Raw genomic sequence first — 20,416 nt, forward strand, 5'->3', positions numbered from 1 at the left:
TTTTATAGTAACTTTCTAATATACATTCAATTTTTTAATGATTTTATAAAGTATAAATGTTATGCGTAAATTGAATTGCAGTACAATTTTAAAAATAACCTACCAGACTACAATGAAGCAGAAATCAACTCTCCTTTTTTAACACTTCAAATTCAACAATGCCTTGCTTACTTCGGCGATTCTCCTTCTCGGATATTTTACATATGGCACATGCAAAGAATTTTGGGAAATGCAGTCTTTACTTTTAGAGATTCAACTACGATACAATGCTTTAATATTAAAGGGGTTTTTATCAAAGGTTGAGATTGTGAGTTTTTTTACACCTAGAATAAACGCACAATTAAAATGTTTTGCCATTTACTTCTACATGTCTTTGACAGGTTTTAGCTGGAGTATTTTCGCATTCTAACTATTTCCAGTTTCAGGGCATTAAACAAATTTTTTTTTTTTTTTTTTAAACCCGAAAAATTTTAATTAGTTTTTTTAACCCAATAATTCAAGTTTTTACTGAAAGCTCTCTCGGAAACTTGACCTTTGATATATAATCCCCTAAGAGTTCAGCAGCAATTGTATTGGCAATATAACTTTAAAATCACTGAAAATGCTGAATGTACGTTGGGAAAAAGCCAAATAGACCATAATTCCTCAACATCATCACACACCATGGTGCAGGTATGGCTGACTATCCCTGCCTTTGTCATCTTCAGCTCTCCCGCCCCCTTCTTTGGACCTCCCCCTTCCATTAGCAGTTTCATACTAAGGTAACCAGATCATCTGAAGGAGCGTTCTGATAATTCTAAAAAGCAACAAGAGGTGCAACTACTGAATTGACTTAAAATGTACATTAAATGCAATGCTGGGGTACTGGAACAACATTATTTTCACATAGTATTGTTGAACACTGGTTAAATCAAATAGAACAAATGTTGATGTTAGATAATAGTGAACATATAAGGCTAAGGCCACACTAGGCGATTTGACTCGCGGCGACTTTTCGCCGCGACTTTTAAGCCGCAATCGCTGGGGAACCTTTTGCGCTGGCGTCTATGGGGAATCGCGAAAAATCGCCAGCGTAAAAACACACGCGGCGATCTTTTCTCTACTGTCGCTCGAAATTGCCTCGCTAGGCGATTTCGAGCGACAATAGAAAAAAGATCGCCGCGTGTGTTTTTACGCTGGCGATTTTTCGCGATTCCCCATAGCGAGTCAAATCGCGGCGCTATCGCCTAGTGTGGCCTTAGCCTAAGTATACAGACTGAGCATTTTTTTGAAGTATCACAAGATTCTCTCACTAACACTAACTGGACAGAATCCATCACTTCACTGAACAAAAAGGTTAAATGTCAGCCTACAAGGGGTTGAAAATAGATTCTAGATGTCAGAGGTAGACTATCATGGTTTCCTCTCAATCTGTGTAATCATGTATGTCTTTAAAAAGTAAACATATATTGTAGCAGTTTAGATAATGTCTGTATAACCAAATGAGATTATGTCGTAAGTGTGGTATTTTAACTATAACACTACTCATTGAGCAGTTTTGAGTTACCTTCAAACATTTTATGGTTTCTTCACTTGCTTCCATCCTCTGGAGTTCACCACAAATATCTTTCTTTAGATTTTTCAAAATGCTCATTTTCGTTATGGGAGCTTTCATTTTTTTACAGTGACAGAGGAGTCTGCATAAAAAAAAGAACCAGTTTAAAAATGTAACAAGCAATGACTAGACAGAATAATAGACTAAAAAGTGCCACAATTTTAGAAAAAAAAATTAAATGTGGTTTATGTTGCTAGCTCTAGTAAATGCACGATAATGGAGTGCCCTTTTGTGATGTATATATGGGCTCAATAAACCACTCTTGATACAACTTCAACACATAGGTGTGAATCTGGATTTTTTTGAAGCTAGCTCTAGTAAAGTCTAGATAAATAATTAAAATTAGCAATACCAAGATTAAAAATTATTTTAACATATACTATTTATATATTGTAAATATAACTACATTTCTTTAAGGTAGACGTGTTTGTCAGCTGAGCATCTAGTATTTTATCAAACCAATGTTTGATAAAACCACCCTAAAACAACAATAGGGTGGATTTTTTTCCCAATTGAGAATTCACCTTTTTCATATGTCCCATAGGGTTTTCCCAAATAATATGGGGACAACTGTGGTTCTGATTTTTTTTTAAACACATATTTGTCAAAAGAAAAAGACGCACTCATTACCAAAACAATTACACAACCTTATGTACACTTACCTTACACATTCTTTATACTTATGTTGGCCCCCAACTCAGAGGTAAAAAAGGTTGGGGACTCCGGACATAGAGAGTGCTATTCCGAGTCAATTTACAATTGTTTTTCATTTTTATTATTTGGGTTTTATAGTTATTTAGCATCTCTACAAGTTTGCAATTTCAGCAATCTGGTGGCTAGGTTCCAAATTACCCTAATCAGCGCCGAATTCGTTTGGGGGGCGCCCCTAGGCCGTGCGCTCCAATAAGGATTAATTCTATATTTGTTGAGATCAAGTACAAGGTACTTATTTCATTAAAATGGATATGGCCTTTCTGTAATTCAGAGCTTTCAGGATAACTGATCCCATACCTGTACTAAATTACACAGTGTACACTGCAAGTAAATCATTCTACCATTTAAAATTTTATTCTGGACCCAGTAAATGTTTTTTTTATTTGTAATATCGGTGACCAATATTGTAATATTGGTCTCAGGTCATTTTGTCTGGTCATGTGCTTACAGAAAGAGCCAGCCCTTCACAATGGAACTGCTTTCAGACAGGCTAATGTTTCTCTTATTCACTGTAAAAGGAGCCAAAGTAGGACTTGAATTTTGATTATTGAGTGGTGCTCTCATATCTACCACTAGGTGGGGCATAGGAATATTTTTAGCAATGCAGGAAGCTGTTATCGGTTGCCTTCCATTTGTTCTGCTGATGGGCTGCTGGGGGCAGTAAAGAGTGACTGAAGTTTATCTGAGCACAATTCACATGGTTGAGGGAACCAGGGAAACTAGGAATGCACCGAATCCAGGATTTGGCCGAATCCTTCTGCCAAGCCGAACTGAATCCTAATGTGCATCTGCAAATTAGGGGTGGGGAGGGACATGGTCACAAAACAAGGAAGTAAAAAATGTTTTCCCCTTCCCACCCTTAATTTGCATATGCAAATTAGGATTCGGTTCTGTATTCGGCCGAATCTTTCTCAAAGGATTCTGGGGTTCGGCTGAATCCAAAATAGTGGATTTGTTGCATCCCTAAGGGAAACTGACAACATGTCTAGCCCAATGTCAGATTTCAAAATGAAATATAGAAAAATATGTTTGCTCTTTTGAATAACGGATGCAAAATTCTGCTGAAGGAGTACTATTAACTGATGCATTTTGTAAAAAACATGTTTTCTTATGACATAATTCCTTTAAAAGTTCCCAGATATAACTTTGTAAAATCAAGTTTTCCCATCACTAGGCTGCAGGTATATGACTTGCTCAAGGCAATAAGGTTTCTGTACAGCAAAATTACAGGAGGCTTGTATTTTATCGAAACTAAGCTATAAATTAATCCTTATTGAAAGCAAAACCAGCCTATTTGGTTTATTTAATGCTTAAATTATTTTCTAGGAATTGTTTAGGGTAAAAATAAAAACCGTGTAAATAGTACAGAGCTGTACAAAATAAAAAATGTTTCTAATATAATTAGTTAGCCAACAATGTATAAAGGCTGGAGTGACTGGATGTCTAACATAACATTTCTTCCTGCTAGGGATGCACCGAATCCAGGATTCGGTTCGGGATTCGGCCGAATCCTTCTGGCCAGCCGAACCCGAATTCTAATTTGCATATGCAAATTAGGGGTGGGGAGGGAAATCACGTGATTTTTCATCACAAAACAAGGAAGTAAAAATGTTTTCCCCTTCCCATCCCTATTTTGCATACGCAAATTAGGGTTCGGATTCGGCTGAATCTTTCACAAAGGATTCGGGGCAAAATAGTGGATTCGGTGCATCCCTACTTCCTGCTTTGCAGCTCTCTTTGTTTTCACAGATTGGTTACCGAGCATTCTGGATAAAAGGTCCCATATGGAACAAACCTTTTACTGTGACTAGTGTCAAATAAGAAAACAAAAAATGCATCCGATTTGATTTGTTTATGCTTGCAGCAGATCACTTGCTATCTTACTTCTGCTTGAGGCACCTCTGGGAATCTTGAACATACTGAGATGTACGAAGGTCACGGCTGACTGAGCTGCAAAAAATTAAAAAAAAATGTCATTGTTACTTTCCTCTATGTATTTATGCAAATCTGCATGTATATTTATATGCAGTTTATAACTTTTAAACATTTTGTGATAAATGTGATATATTTGAAGCACACTGCAATTTATTAGACAAGATTAAAGGGAAAATACACTTTATAAGATTAATTAAAAATCTACATACACATTGTCTGAATTTGCAAAATTAAAAAATATGAATTCTGGGGCTTGAAGTACCTCTGCTTTCCATCTTGGAAAGCAGTTGTCTGGAAAGCAGAGGACCTTTAAGTCCCAAAATCCATTACTTCACAATGGAACAAGGTGAGGAGCAGCTTGCATTACACTGTGAAAACTTTTCAGGGTAAGGGTAAGGCCAGATTCGGGGAGATTTTGTCGCCTGGCGACTTATCGCCACGTCTTTTGCGCAACTATCTCCCCGAACTGCCTCAGCGTCTTTTCCCCATAGGCTACAGCGCAAAATCGCCTGCGCTAATGCACACACGGTGATGCGTTTTCAATAGTCGCCCAAAGTTGCAATTTTGGGCGACTATTGAAAACGCATCGCCGCGTGTGCATTTGCACAGGCGATTTTGCGCTGTAGCCTATGGGGAAAAGATGCTGTGGCAGTTCGGGGAGATAGTCGCGCAAAAGACGCCAGGCAACAAAATTTCCCCGAATCTCCTCGTCTGGCTTTACCCAAAGAGGCGAAATGCACAGACCCCCAGAGACCATTTACTGTTTTTTTAATTAACTTCACAAACTTATGCAATTTACAGATACAGAACAAAATGCCTGAAAAAATAAAAATTAATATTAGAATGGTGAGATCAATTATGAATGACACAATTAGCAATCATAAATAAAATGAAATATATAGACAACCCTATCTTGTTTAAAGGAAGGTCAGTTTAGTAGTAGTGGTTACTATACTGAAAATGGTAAGTGGAAATGGTTAGTTTTAAATTATATATCACAGGATCCTGGGCATAGACAGCAGAAGATGATTTTGGTTGGGGGCCTCAGAGAAAAAGTATTTGCAGTGTGCGTAACCCACTTTTTGCCCAGACCATTCAGACTCGACCCATTCTACCAGTACTTTTACCAAATTTTCAGGAAAACCAAACCATAGCAAAGGAGGCAAGATTTGTTTAAAATCTGCAAACCCAGGAGAACATATTAAGATTATTAATGCAATAATACAACAAATGGCTGCTTGGTGGGTATGGATTATGAGACCTGAAGCACACCTGGCACCAATGTTCTGCTCACTAGCAGTAATTGATAGAACATGGAAGCTATATACCAGGTAAATGAAGTTTAATTTCTTTACTTTTGAGAAACAGAGAGTTTTGTGAATTTAGTTTTTTTCAGACTTCCATATACCCCTAGAACCCATAGCAGGATGGTACATTGGCAATTCTATGTTGAGTGTTTGGGCCTGCTTTACCTCACGCACCCTCCAGATTTCATCCTAAAGCCCATGCTTCGGTCTGGGCTTGCTCTGTCAGGCCAGCCCCAGGCTTAATCCAGATCTAGGCCTGGTGGATTGGCTACTAAGAGCTATCATGGATTGGAAGCAGAGGGCCAGGAGAAACACCTACTGTAGATGGCTCAGCAGAGGAGTTTGCAGCATGATTACCAGCACTGAAGCCAGAAGACCAGGACTTCCAAGTGAAAATGGCTGCCTGCATCAGGGCTTACATGAACAAAAAAAGCGGAGACATAGTCCCTTATAGCCCAGATAAAGAGCAAGAAAAGAAAGTGCTGCAGGATGACCAGCAGTACCAGACCCAAGAAGAAGCAGGAGATTGCTGTCCTCCAGGAGAAGCTTGAAGATCTGGAGGTAGAATGATCTCTGCTGGGGCAGAGGATTGCCCCTGTAAAGGAGACCTTTGACAACCAGGAAACATTTAAGGAGAGTAAGGAGAAGAGGCAGTGGGACAAGGACAATCTGAAAATGAAACAGTGATCCATCTCTGTGTCCTCCAGTGATGAAAGTGCAACACCTCCTCCAGGTACAGCAGATCCTCACCGAGATTAAGGCCCTGGAGTCAGCAACCCTGAACCCCCACAAATTGTTTCTCTGTGGATAAAATTGAGAACATTTATCTGAGGGAGTACGTTTAAATCAGGAAGAAAGCTGTAAAGAACAAGCAACACCATCATTTGTATTTGCAGAGGAGGATTTCCCTGCATTACGAACTCCTGCAGGCCCAACTGTTCCTGCTACTCAGGACTCCCCTCGAGGTAAGCCAGCTCCCTGTGTTCTCTGGTCTCTGTCAGTGTGTCTGGGATAGAGACTTGTGAGCTGTTCATTAAAACAAACTTACCCTGCTGGGACCTCTGGGGAAGGGCAATAACAGCTGTAGAAACAGTGGAGGGCCAGTTTAAGGATGCCACCACCATCAGGGAAGAAGGCGTTTGACAGACTGGTGTCTGATGGCGGTGATCATGGGGAGTTAAGGCTCTGATGAAGGAGTACCAGTATGACATGTACTCTTCCCTGGTTCTGGAAAGGGATTACGGGCCCTACCACTCACCAGAACTGTAGGGAAGAAGTTTCTGTACATGGCTTGCAAAACGAGGCCGGGGTGCTTGAGACTTTGGTTTCGGAGTTGTTGAAAACTTTTATGCTGGACTCTTGATGGAGCTAAAACTCAGCCAGGCTAGGATGTCTTCCTTCCTGGACGAGACCCCTATTCAGCGAGGTAATGCATACCGTTTGATGATTTGGTGATTGAGGTTGATGAAGTTATGACGGTTATTGATAGCCTTTAACCTTAAAAAGTCGCCAGGGCCTGACTGTCTTATGGTCAAGTTTTATAAGGAGTTTTGAGACACCTTGGCACCTTGTCTCGGAGGTATTCAATAGCTTCCTGGAAGAGGGCTTACTCTCTCCATAAGACACTCATCCTTAATCTTGTTCTCCAAGGGTTTGATCAGACCAGAATTGAGAATTGGCACACCATATCCCATCTCAATATGTACAGGAAGATTCTGGTACAAGTCTTGTTTAATTATCTCTCTTCTCACAGGGAGATTACTTGGCCCCTCGCAGCACTGCTCCATTAAAAGCTATAGCACATTTTCTGATGCCCTTGGCATCTGGGAGGCTTTGGAGCGATGCAGGGTCTGTGAATGGGGAAAGTACCTGCTGACGCTAGAGCAGTCTAAGGCCTTCGATAGGATCAACCACAAATATCTCTGGTTGCTCCTTCGCAGATTCAGTCTCCCAGGGAGGTTTATCAATTGGCTTAAAGTTTTGTATTGCAGGGCTGAAAACTTCCCTCTTATGAATGGCTAGTCAGGTAAGTCCTTTTCGGTCTCTTCTGGTATCAGGCAAGGTTACCCTTTGAGCTCCCTGCTGTTTGTCTTCGCCATAGATCCCCCAATATGACAGCTTTATGGTGATGCTTTGGCTTGGGTTCCCTGGCACCCCGGAGAGCCTGGAGGGTCACTGCCTATGCCGAAGATGTCACGGTCATTGTGTCCAGTGGGGAGGAGGGGTATCAATGACCCAGGATGACAGTGGCAGAACTCATAGCAGGATGTTAAAGTGGCAATTCCATATATAAATACCCCCAGAACTCATAGCTGGATGGCACAGTACAAATATACAAATCCCCTAGATCCTCTATTTACCATTTGTTAAGAAGGGGTTAATGTGCTTAAGGCACTTCTGAGTACTCTTATCTCCCTCTCTGATTATATGGCGCTCAGTCGGAAAACTGAACTGTGAGAAGGAGCTGTTAGTCTGGCAACAGGGAAGTCACAGAGAGAGCAACTGCTCTAAGAGGATCTAATATTCAGCAGCACCGAGAGAGCTGCACACACAGCTGCATAACTGTTTTGCATGTGAGAGTTACACAATTAGTCAGAAGCTAGGGAAGGTCAGACAGGCTGGGTCAAGGCTATGCAGAAAGATTACAGAGTAATAAGTTGAGTTTTACAAGTAATATTCACAATAAGAAGGTAGATTTCTCACTACGCTCACAACACTAGTCATTCCAGGAACCAAATTGATCTGGCAAGGAAGGTCAGTTTGGGCTTAAAAAAAAAAAAAACAAAAAAAAAAAACCTATGCTGCACGCTGATTAGCCCTTGCCGAGGTTTAGAAATCCAAAAGGGTTCTCATGGGCTGAGTGGCAAACCCATCAAACACAATTTCATGTATTACTACCCAAAAAAACTCACAGGTACAAGTAATAAAAATTGCAATTGAGGGGGGGGGGGTGGAATCTGCCGAATAGCCATGACAGACACACATTTTCCTTCTGTCAGTCAAGTAGTTCCTATGGCACGAACAAGAAGTGTGTGTGTGTGATACCACTGATATTAGTAGCAAAGATTTTATGCTTTGGCTGTATGTGTCTACACCCTGTTGTTGATTCCTAGATGCCAGCCATGAGCATCGCCTTAAAGATTTTATTTAAGTACTTTTACTAATGAGTGTCTCCTGGCCAAACCCAACAGGGGGCTTATTACAATTAGCTTATTTATTGAGCACTATATATCTTATCAATTTCAGTTAAATGTCTCAGCAATGTACTACAAAATTACGCAACACAGAACATCTTTATTAAAAATCATCAGGTGCTTGAAAGCCTACAAGCAACTGTAATAATTTTTTTTAAATTTCTCTCATTTTTGATAATATCTCAAATTTTGTGTTGCCACTGCCACATCGCTGTAAAAAATACTCAAATAAAATTGGAGTAATGTTTAAAAGGTGCAAAGTTTGCTTCCAGGCTAATCACCAATAGTAACCAAACAGCAGGTAGTGTTTATTGGTCACCTGTTTAAGAGAAAACGTCTTATTGGTTGTATGGGTTACTTCTATTATATATGGGGGCATGAATGGTCATAGATGGGTTTGTTGCTAAAGAGAATGGGATATCTGAGACATTGTTCTTAAAAATGTAAGGAGGGAAAATAATAATCTTCTTTTGTAAAACTTGACCAATTGTGCTATTTGAGAAAATGGGTATTGTTATTGTTTACATGCAAAAACAGAAGAAAAAATAAAATACAAAAATATACATATGCCAACTATTACATTTTCCAATGTAAATCCACTATGACTGCTGATTTAAAAAAAAAAAAAAAAATTGCCAATTTAAAAATAAAATACACATGTATAATTGTACTGATGCATATATACATTATTAGGTAAGCACTCACAAAAAAATTTACTTACAGTGTAGCAGTTTCAAGGCACATTTCTATATGCTCTACAATACTGTTCGCAAGAGGTTTGTAAATTTTAGCCTTAGTCCCTTGCACAGATCTTCCATCTAATTCTTTCAGCCCTATATACAGAATAAAAAAAATGATGTCCAAAAAATCTGCCATGAAAGCAAAGAGTAGGAAGCAAAGACTAATTAGAAGGGACTGCATGCATAGTTTCATGGTTTAAATCAAATCCAATCAGTTATCCACAAAGCTCAAAAGTACAGTTAGGCCGTCTCCAAAAGTCATTTTTAAATAAATAATTCGTATTGACCTTCTACTTGATCCACACTAAGCTGCATGAAGCCATATTGGTGGCAAAACAATACTACTGGAAGCATTTTTAGCAATGCATGTGTCAGGGAGTTTGTTACATTCCCAATGTTCTGTTGATAGGCTGCTGGGGTGAGAAAGGAAAAAGGATGTTGTCACTGCGAAGTTAGACTGCCTAGTGTCACATTTATCACATATTTATGGCTGGTTTAATCCAGATACAAGTAGTCAAAATAATGTCATATTTTATATACTAAACTTAGTGCACTAGCCTAAAAGTTCAGCATCTCTATATTAGTAATAATTCAGCTTTTCACAGTTGTCACAGGAGTTCCCTATCTTGGATTTTGTTAGCAAGTGTCAGCAGCACTCACGTGATGTGTGTTCTCTGGGGGGTTGTCGCATATTGTGAAGCAAAAAAAAAAATTAAAAAAAAATAGTGAGTTGGCCCCTATGCTCACTAACTGACAGCAGCACAGAGAGCATAAATACCATAGAAAGCGAGCTACTAGAGCATAATTGGTGGCACAGATCTTCCCTGTTAAAGGTTTGTGGTTGCTTTAAGCTGGTGTAGAAGAAGCCCAAACATAATGTGCAACATTTCTGCCCTACGTCCTTTAATTTGCCTTTTAAAGTAAAAGGGGGATTTTTAAAATAGTTTTATCATATTATATTTGCAGCACTCAATGTATTTTTAGTTTCATAGGCAGTTCAAAATACATACATGTATAGGATGCTTGGGACTGGGGTTTTTGTAGATAAGGGATCTTTCTATTATCTGGATCACCATACCTTAAGTCTACTAAAAACATTTAACATTCCCTTTCTCCATTTCTATTCCCCTAGCAATAGAACCATTACCAATATTGACTAGACACTTTCCTCTCATCAAAGGCTTAACCGATGGCACTATACAAGAAAAAAAACTCCCTCTTTGCAGATGACCTCCTTAAATATTTAGCTGATCCTAACGACTCCCTCACTACCCTCCTTGACTTGGTCAATCAATTTTGCAGATTCTCCGGTCTGCGAGTCAACTGGGAAAAATCTGTTTTATTCCCCATAGAACCTGACCAACCCCAGTCTTTTCCAAATGGGACCCATCTGGAGTGGGCTACTCAATTCAAATATCTAGGTGTGAATCCATTCAAACCTCACCAAATATACTGCCTTAAACCTCATGCAATCTGACCAACACGTTAAACCGCTGGACTAAACTGCCCTTATCTATCTGGGGTAGGGTCAATGTCATCAAAATGATCAACCCCCCCAAAATTCTCTATCTCCTCCACAATGCACCTGTATTTATCCCCAAAAACTACTTCATAGACATAAATCAAATTCTGATCCCCTTTCTCTGGAACAATAAAACACCCAGAATAGCTTGGACCAAGTTGTGCGCCCCATGCGGGGAGGGAGGATTGGCCCTCCCAACTTTCATTGGTATTACTTAGCTTCACAAATATATTACCTTCACTGGTGTTTTAACCCTGACCCATACAACCCAAACTCGCAACTGCAAGCTCTCTTGCTAACCTCATGGGAGAGCCTTCGCAAATTCCCTTATCGGAAACCCCAAGGATTCTGGCCCTTTACCATCTACGCTAACTACCCCACATAAGGCTTGGCTGGTAGCCCTCAAGATCCTGGGCTATGCACCACCCCCATTATCCCCCCCACCTCCCACTCCGGGGAAATTCACTTTAGATGGCCAAACCAGGGTATCAAATGCCTGAAGGACCTCCTTGATAATCACACCTTCCCTACTTATCCCGCACTTCAACGAATATGCCATCCAATGCAAATTTCTACTCTTTAAGTACCTCCAACTACGACATACCTTTTATACCCAATTTAGTACTCTTACCCCCCCCCCCCAACAGTCTTGCCTTACCATAGAAGAAACTCTTCATGATACCAACCCAACAAAACTAATGTCCCTGCTTTACCACCAACTCCTTCTATCCGGCCCCAAGCCTTTTCAATTAGCACAAGATTGGTGGACTTCCAAAATTGTAGGCCTTGAGCAAGATGACTGGGAGGAAGCAATAGAGCACGTATACACTGGCCTGATCTTGTTGAAAGACAAACTAATACAGTACAAAATTATGCACCATGTTTACGTATACCCCAAACGACTTAAACAGATGGGCCAAATCCCTAGTGACTCATGCCCCAGGTGTCATCAATTCCATTTAATCTGGGAATGCCATCACATTCTGAGCTTCTGGACACAAGTCGTAAAGTATCTAGCGGATAACCAGGACTTCCCAAGAGTAATTAATCCCAATATTTGCCTTCTGGGGGTCTTAGAAGAGATAATCCCACCCAAATATGCCCGAATTTGTTTCCGTATCCTACTTTTTTATGCAAAAAAAAACTGTAGCCCTCCACTGGATGGGTAATCTCCCACCCTCTCTCAAAACTTGGATACAATTAGTTAATAGTGTAATACCGCTCTATAAACTCACCTATGAGGCTAGGGGGGCACCAATGAAATTTGATAAAATTTGGGGCGCATGGAATGACATTGACCCGATTCCTTAGTAGTGAGTCCCAGTTAAGATCAATCCTTCCCACTCACTCCGGCGAGTCTTGACTCTCCTTAATACTCTAGAGGGTCCCAACCTAGCCCTTAGCAGTATCGTACAATGGTATGTGGGAGTGTCCGCCCCTACCTTTTAACAACTTTATTGTATTATGCTTGGCGACAGCTTGTCCATTATATCCACCGTTTCAACTTTACATGGATTAGACTGCGTATGTACTTATTGTTGTATGTAAGTGTGATGTATGTTTAAAAAGGAAATAAAACATTTAACATGTAATCAGTAGGATTGATATGACAACAATATGGATACTTGCAGATTAGTTAAGATCATATAGGGAGTCTTGGTGCCCATGCCCCAGAGACTTTCATCTTGAGAAGGATATCAAAACAGTGAGTACCATCGTTATTTTAGTAAAAGGTTTAAACACCCTTTGTCTTTGTGTAAAAAAAATAGCCTGTCAAAGGATGTTTAAACCTTTTAATAAAAATGTTTACTGTTTTATTATTATAGAGTCAAATGAAATAATTTTTTAAAATTACTATAATTTGCTTAAAATGAAGCTTTTGGGAGGTGGCCTTCCCATAATTTGCTGCGAATACCTATACAAACAAATAGGGCCAATACCTTGTATTTTGCTGGATTTTGCCTTCAGTCCTGTACTCTGCTGATTCTGTTTTCTCACCTAAAATTAATGTGGCAAACTTATTACATTAAAGCGACAATGAGCATTATGGGAATGTGGTGTACATATATAAATAAAACCTAACAAAGATACTATGTAATATCAAATCAATACATAATTAGATAGCACTCCTCATTAGCATGATGCTGCATATATTTATTATACCAGATGATGCATGATAAATGCTAAACCCAATATCAATGAGGGGGGGGGGGAAGAGTGCATATATTCAACATCTACAAGTAAAAAATGCAAATGACTGATACCAAGAAAAAAAAAATGAAATCATACCGAACAAATATTTCAATATGTCCGATAAGTTTAAATCAAACATCTTAATACTCAATTTGATTAAATGGCTTGTGGACACACTTAATGAATTCAAATGGTGCCATATGTCCTACTAATGAATAATATGAATTGAGTCAGTATTTAAGCAATACCTATGTTAAAGGACAAGGAATGGCTACATCATTGGGGAGTGCAAAAATGTTAAAGTGGCCATACACGGGCAGATTAAAGATGCCGATATCGGCATCTTATCTGCCCATGTGTGGGGGCTCCCAACGGGTCCTCCTGATCGATATCAGGCCAAAAATTAGGCAGCTATCGATCGGTCAAGTTTGGGGGGGGGGGTTTTGTACGATCCAGAACCGTATCTGCTAGTTGATGCAGTCCTGCGACCCATCTGAGCCCATTCGTACTATTGTAATCCTATCGTTCGGCCCCAGAGCCGAACATTCGGATTCATCCAATATTGCCCAGCCGTTAGTGGGCATATTGGGTTAAGATCCGCTCATTTGGCGACCTTGCCATACGAGCGGATCTTATAGTGTATGCCACCTTTAGGCAAGTTATTTTCCCAGGCTCGTCAGGGGATCTAAAGAAGTGCCACCATCTTTCTTCTAATCCCATATGTAGGTTTGGGCTTGCACATGTACAATATAGTAAAATCAATACATTTTACAATTTTGTGCAAATGCCTTTTATGTTGTACTTAACATCTTTCAAGCAACATGGAAATTACATTAGGAACAGTAACACCAAAAAATGAATGTGTATCAAAGTAATTAAAATATAATGTATGACTTGATCTACACTGGAAAAAGCTGTGTGTTTACATCAGAAAGACTACTATAGTTTATCTCACAAAGCTGCTGCGTAGCCATAGGGGAGCTGTTCAACCTGTATGTACTAGGCCTGTTCTCCTTTTTTCCAACTTTAATGGCTGCCTCCATCATTACACACCATCTTGTTTATATAACCTATAGCTTGTTTTCCCAAACAAACATGTCAGATTTACCAGTGCAGAGCAACAGTACATTATATTTTAATTACTTTGATACCCTTTCAGTTTTTGGCATTACTGTTCCTAATGTATTTTCCATGTTGGTTGAAAGAAATTAAGTACAACATACAAGCAAGTCATTTTATCACTGCCAAAGCTCAAAAATATAAACCATATCCTTTTTGGTAATTCTAAACCAAAATTAAAGTTAAACTACATAAACCAAAAACAATTGAAAAATAAACCATACCATAAACTGAGGAGTTGAAGGATTTAGGTACCAACTCCACAGCACTGGGTCTGACTCATAAAAGACAAAACCTGCTCTAATAACTGTGAAACTTTATTGTAAAGGAAGAGAGACCAGACCTTTTTGCTGCATCAATTGTGCTCCCCAAAACAAAACATATTGTGTTGGGGATACACAACTTTTTGTCAGTTTAAAATTTAGCTGAACTGCCTAGAATAGTTTTGGAATTAGTTCATCATTAAGAATAGCTATAATTGTCTGGAGGACCTTTGAGTTGGTTCTGGGAGAGGTATAAAAGCTAAAATGTAGGAATGCGAACATTTATAGTGGTTTATAAAATATTTGGAGTCCTAGACCTTAAGGTTTACGGATGACATAGGCAGCACAATTATTAGGGTAAGTGATACTATAACTGTGAAAAAGGGTGTTGAGCTGAAAATCTAGCCTTAGTTTATAACTGCAAATATCTGAAAACCCATTACAATAATAATGTCAGGTAAATTATATAAGTGCTCGGAGAAGTATTCAGAGTACATTTATTTCAACTATTGTTAGGGTGTAGTTTACCTTTTAAATCACAATGCTTAAAATATACAAGCAAACATGATGGTGGAAATATTAAAGTGCAAGTCTGTTTTGCCTGTTCTGAAGTTGTATACTTGCATAGGATAAACTACACATTGACCAAAGAGAAGTGCCACTCTGTTCTGCAGAGACAAGTTGTCTTTGAAGAACGATTACAGGTTGGATGGTGCCCATACATAATTATCCAGGTCTCTCCTGTATGTAACCATTCTTCGTCTACTCAAACACACCGGTGGGCAAAATGTGGATGCAATATTGAGTTAAAACACACAGCATATAAACAGGAATTTGCTTAAAAACTATTTAGAAAATCATTAAACTAATACTTATTAAAGTTTTAACTTTTTTCTGCAGCTGTGAATTCTTTTTCGGAATAGCCATCTTTTGTTTACTTGGGTCTGTTATCTTCTTCATAATAAAAAGTGAACTGCAACAACAAAAAAACATTTTTTCTTTCAAGTTCATTACACATAGTAAAATTTCAAATTGATATTCTATATTTGATATATTGGATAACACAGAGACATTTTACACTAATAAATACGGCAACCTGATTACTGTTTTGTAGACTTGACCATTTCTTATACTTTAAACAACACAGACTACCATCTTTGAGATTTTTGTACAGTAAATAATGTCCGCAGTCTAATAGGACACAATTTTTATAATCCCATCTAACATACCAGAGTTGTTTATCCCAGTGTAGCCTAACAGTGCCTGCATTCTGGTTGGGGGAACCCATCCCATTGCTCCTAGTTAGTGCTATGCTCCCTCCCAGTGTGGGAAGCACAATGCTAGCTAGCAACATGTTTGAGCCAAAATAGTATTGCTTAACCAAACAGGGCAAGTCTATTAAATGGGATGTAAAGTATTCCTATTAAATTAAGGGATTCTGATAGACAAGCAACTTTAAAAATATAAATGCTTTACTTTAGTCTTACTGTTGCTGAAATAATCAATCCGATTTCCTCTGCAGCCACAGGAAGCTTCAGTCATTTCCTTGTTGTTTTCTGCTGTAGCCCGATCCCTCTCCTACTGCTCAGACCTATGTGTGCAGCAGGCGCCAATCAGAGGCAAGCATGCTTGTTGCTGCCTGTGTATTCTCTCTTCCAATCTACTCAGCAGCACAAGAGCAGAATTGCTAAAAAAAAAAATTCGCGCCAAATTTGGCAACTAATTTAAAGCCCAGGTGGTTTCCGAAATACAAACTAGTCAAGGTATGGATTTGCACTATTTTTGGGGGCTTTTGACTGGTTTGTACTTTGAAAACTAGCCAGTCCCCCCCCCTAGTGTAGCTGGTATGCCGTCCCAGTGCATGTTGGGTAATGTAGTTTTTATTTAACAATTGCCTACTGCAAAGGTTTATGTAAATCTACAATACCCAGAATGCAATGTGAGTAGAAAGCTATTTATCTATTTGTTGCAGTTCTAGTCTCTCAGTCCCAACCTGTCTGTAATACAGCCTGCAATACAGCATGTGTTTCAATGCCGACACGGAGGCATGTTTTCACATATTTTCTATCATATTTTAGATTTTTTTCAATGCACTTATTGGGCTACTTTTGAAGTGGCTTTTGGCTGGTTTTGAGACTGGCTTTTTTGGAAAATTAGACCTGGTATCTGATCTGAGCAGGGGCCTTTCTGCCAAGAGGCAAGGTGAGTAACTTGCCTCAGGCAGCGTTTCCCCAGAAGTTAACAAGGGTTGGCAAAAGCCACTCCTGGAACTTAAAGAGCAGAATTTCCGCTTATTAAAAGATAATTGTGAGGGGCAGGGGGGTGGCATTGCAAACATTAATGCAAGAAGCGCCTAGGGTTACCACCTTTTAAAAAAAAAAAAAAAAATACCTGTCAGTGGTGGGGGCAGATAATAAAGGGGCGGACCGTGATGAAAAGGGGGCGGAGCTGGTGGCCAGCAACACAAAAAGGGGTGGGGCCACTGGGTAGCACCGCAAAAGGGGCGGGCCACATTGCAGAAGCCAAAGGAAATGTACGTTTATACTGGAGGGCAAGGGCTTTCGTAAAGGGTATTACAAATTACCAACAGCTACATTGCCGGTAAATTTGTAATACCGGCCCCAGCCCTGGCAGGTGTTTTACCGCCCCTGGATCTGAGAGATAGGGACCCCTGGTGAACGTCTTAAGTTTCTAGAACAGCTGAAGTAGGGCTAGCTGAGGCTACCTTTAATTGCTGAAGAAACCAGGTCCTTTTTCTCTTGCCTAGTTGGGGGACACAGGCACCGTGAGGATGAAGATCCTGCAGCTGGAGAATGGGCACTAACTTGTTAAATGTGGCTCCTCCTCCTGCTCTGGGCTTCATCACCTGCCTCCTCCTACTGCCTTCAGTTTCGTTTAGTGTCCTCAGAAGGAGAGGACACATTTTTTCCTGTGGCTGGAGCATTTGATCAGGACTCCAGTCAAGATCATGCCACATTGAGGGGCCACTGATCCACTCAAGGGCCTCTCCAGCTGATACCCCTCTGCCCTATAGCCTTCCCGCTCCCTGGAGGACTGCAGGCTCGCTCCTTACTCCCTGCGCTGTCTTCCCGCTCTACGGAGATCTGCAGCAGCGACATACACCTATTCTGTAGATATGTGTGTGTGTACTCTTACACATATATTCTTTTTTGGTGTGTTTTTTTTTCCAGGGAGCAAAAGAAAGACGGACACGGTACAGCTGGCTGCATAGGTGAGTACCACTCACCATTCAACCCCCTTAGGCTTAGGCTCCGGGTCTACCTGGCTATCCCTCCATTGTTGGTCCCCATAGTGATATGGCAGCTTACTAGCGACTGTGTGTGCGCTGCCATACCCTGTGCTTACACATGGGCATCCTGTCACTCTGTCCTTGCTTACAGGCAATTATCTCCCTCACTATTATGCAGCATTAGGCTGAGGGCAACGTGTTGCTAATACTCTTCCCCCTCTGCCTTTTCTCTTCTGTCTCCACAGACTACGTAAGAGACTAAGCCTGCCACTACTCCCTGCATCTTAGGCTGGGATCCCCTGCCTCCATTTTATTAAAAAAATAAATAAACCAAGGGTGGAAGGAGCATTATGGCAGACAAAACAGAAGAGCCCAGGACCTCCAAGTCCTCAGCTCATACACACCCTCAGGCACAGGTTTCCTTTCTAGCCTGCACAAATTGTAAGTTCACTCAGCTTCGGATGCTTCCGGCTAGTACTTCTGATTCCGAGCTGGTTAGGGCACTTTCCCTCTCACTTGCAGGCATCCAAAACCTGGCCCGCATCCCGAGACCTTAGACAAGGTCCTCAAGCGCCTTTCTCATACAACCAGGATAGATAACCGCCTTGCGGCACCAAACGCCCCACACCCTCACCTCCAGATTCCCCGAGGGAATAACTCCATCCTTCAGATGAGGAAGGGCAGCTGCTCTCAGAGGACGACTCAGATCCAGACCTAGACACTCCTAGAACTCAAAGAGAGGTAGAAGGCATTATACAGGTGGTGCTAAGCACACTTAACATTGAAGACACTGTTTCCACTGTCGGTCTTGGACAGCTGATCCCTAGTCAGCCTTCCCTTTCAAGGAAAACTTCTCTTCAGAGCTGAGCTTGATAAAATAATATCTCAGGCCACAGGCGGCAAAAGTAACCTTCTCCCACAAACCAGAACCAAGCGAGCAACCTTCAAGAGCAGACCCTTTTTTCGTCCCTTCCGACAGGGCCGAAGGTCCAGACGGATAGAACCAACAACAACTTCTGCTAGCGCTTCCAAAATAAGCAGAGATCCAGTTGGTCGGCCGCTAAGGCACCCCCCAAGCCCTCTCAGGACAAGTCCAACTCAGCATGAAGGAGTGCCCACCCCCGAAGGGATCCCCCTTGAAGGCCGACTCCAATCCTTTCGGGAGGTGTGGCAAAGCAAAATAAAGGACCAGTGGGTCCTTCGGGTGGTATCACAAGGACTTTTGATAGAACTCATACAAAGACCACCCCACAGATTCTTCATGTCCAGGCTATCCAAACAGAATCACAACAAAAACATTCCTCGTTCCTCATCCAAGACCTTGCGACAGCAGGTACAATTCGACCAGGGCCTCACACAAAGGATATTACGCCAGCCTCTTCTTGGTTCCCAAAAATGACGGCTCCTTGAGACCAGTTTTAGACCTAAAGGACCTCAAGATGGAATCAATCCAGTCAGTTCTGGCGTCCATGGAAGACAACGAGTTCATGTCAGTCATAGACATCAGAGACGCGTATCTCCATACACCCATTCACCCGGCCCATCACAAGTTTCTCAGATTCTTTGTGAACGGACAACATTGGCAGTTCGTAGCTCTCCCATTCGGTCTGTCATCAGCAACCCGCACCTTCACCAAAGTGATGGCGGCAGCACTGGAGGAGCTCAGACTCAGAGGAATACCCATCATCCCCTATTTGGACAACCTGCTAGTCAAAGGCCCATCAGCCGCCATAGCCGCACATCCCAGATCCTACAGACCTTGACGGGATTAGGTTCGATGATCAACTACAACAAGTCCCATCGCCAAAAGAATAAAAGGATATAAACGAGTTTAAAAACCAAAACTTGGTAATCAGAGGAGGCAGTAGTGGACTTACCTCCTCCAAGCAAACACAAAACGACTGTAATTAAGCAGTCAAAATTTATTAACGAACTCCAATCAGTGCAATGCGTTTCACGGGCTCAGACCCGCTTCTTCAGGCAATAAACATAGGAGTTACAGCTGTGAATTCCAGAGACCAAAGTGACAAATAGTATGCTGTATGCTTATTCATTAAAACAAAAGCTTTTTTAGTATTACAAAAATATGTATGGTAGTCATTATTCTGGGATAAAGGTATGTTGCAGGGATTGGTTAGCTATTAAAAAAATGGGGGGGGGGGTTTTGGGATATACCAAAGTAAAGGTTGATAGGTATTGGAGGATGCAACAATTATACAAGTGAAGTGCAGTAAATAGGGTAAAAGGGAAGTGCAGTGAGCAAAAACATAGTGGGGCTGCAAAGTTAATATAAAGTCATAACTAACAAAACAGATAAGGCATAGAGTGGTGTGTGGTAATAAATAACAAGACTCACCATCTGGCAGTAGTATACACACTTAGCGCCTCTGTGCCGGCGAAGGACGCCTGAGTGTCTTTTATAGTGAGAGTTTGGAGGGGAACCAGCATCTTACAAACAGGAAGTGCATCATAAGGAGTGCATCATGGGGGCGGGGTTAAGGCAAAAGGTTCAATACTATATTATAGGAAGTAAATAGTCACCATGTTGGGAGGGGCAGTGTGGGGGTTACTTAGCCGCCATGTTG

At 40.8% G+C, this 20,416-nt stretch overlaps 1 protein-coding gene across 4 annotated transcripts in view; it reads right to left on the reverse strand.

Moving 5' to 3' along the window:
• Positions 1 to 20,309, reverse strand: part of LOC108696328 — a 54,214-nt gene extending 33,905 nt beyond the window's left edge. For 2 of the 4 annotated variants that reach the window (XR_005962507.1, XM_041569117.1), the window contains exons 1-6: positions 20,188 to 20,309; positions 15,470 to 15,554; positions 12,947 to 13,004; positions 9,466 to 9,577; positions 4,193 to 4,258; positions 1,547 to 1,676 (exon numbers count right to left, since the gene is read on the reverse strand). Coding sequence is in view for 3 of the 4 variants with exons in the window: in XM_041569117.1 (XP_041425051.1) it covers positions 1,547 to 1,676; positions 4,193 to 4,258; positions 9,466 to 9,577; positions 12,947 to 13,004; positions 15,470 to 15,554; positions 20,188 to 20,279 (543 nt within the window). In the remaining variant the exon portion in view is untranslated. Of the gene's footprint in view, positions 1 to 1,546; positions 1,677 to 4,192; positions 4,259 to 9,465; positions 9,578 to 12,946; positions 13,005 to 15,469; positions 15,555 to 16,057; positions 16,268 to 20,187 lie in introns of those variants that run through there. The other 2 variants (XM_041569116.1, XM_041569115.1) reach the window with 2 other exon arrangements.
• Between the last annotated feature and the right edge of the window lie 107 nt (positions 20,310 to 20,416).

The sequence above is a fragment of the Xenopus laevis genome, chromosome 7L (genome assembly GCF_017654675.1).
Source record: "Xenopus laevis strain J_2021 chromosome 7L, Xenopus_laevis_v10.1, whole genome shotgun sequence".
NCBI classification, from domain to species: Eukaryota; Metazoa; Chordata; class Amphibia; order Anura; family Pipidae; genus Xenopus; species Xenopus laevis.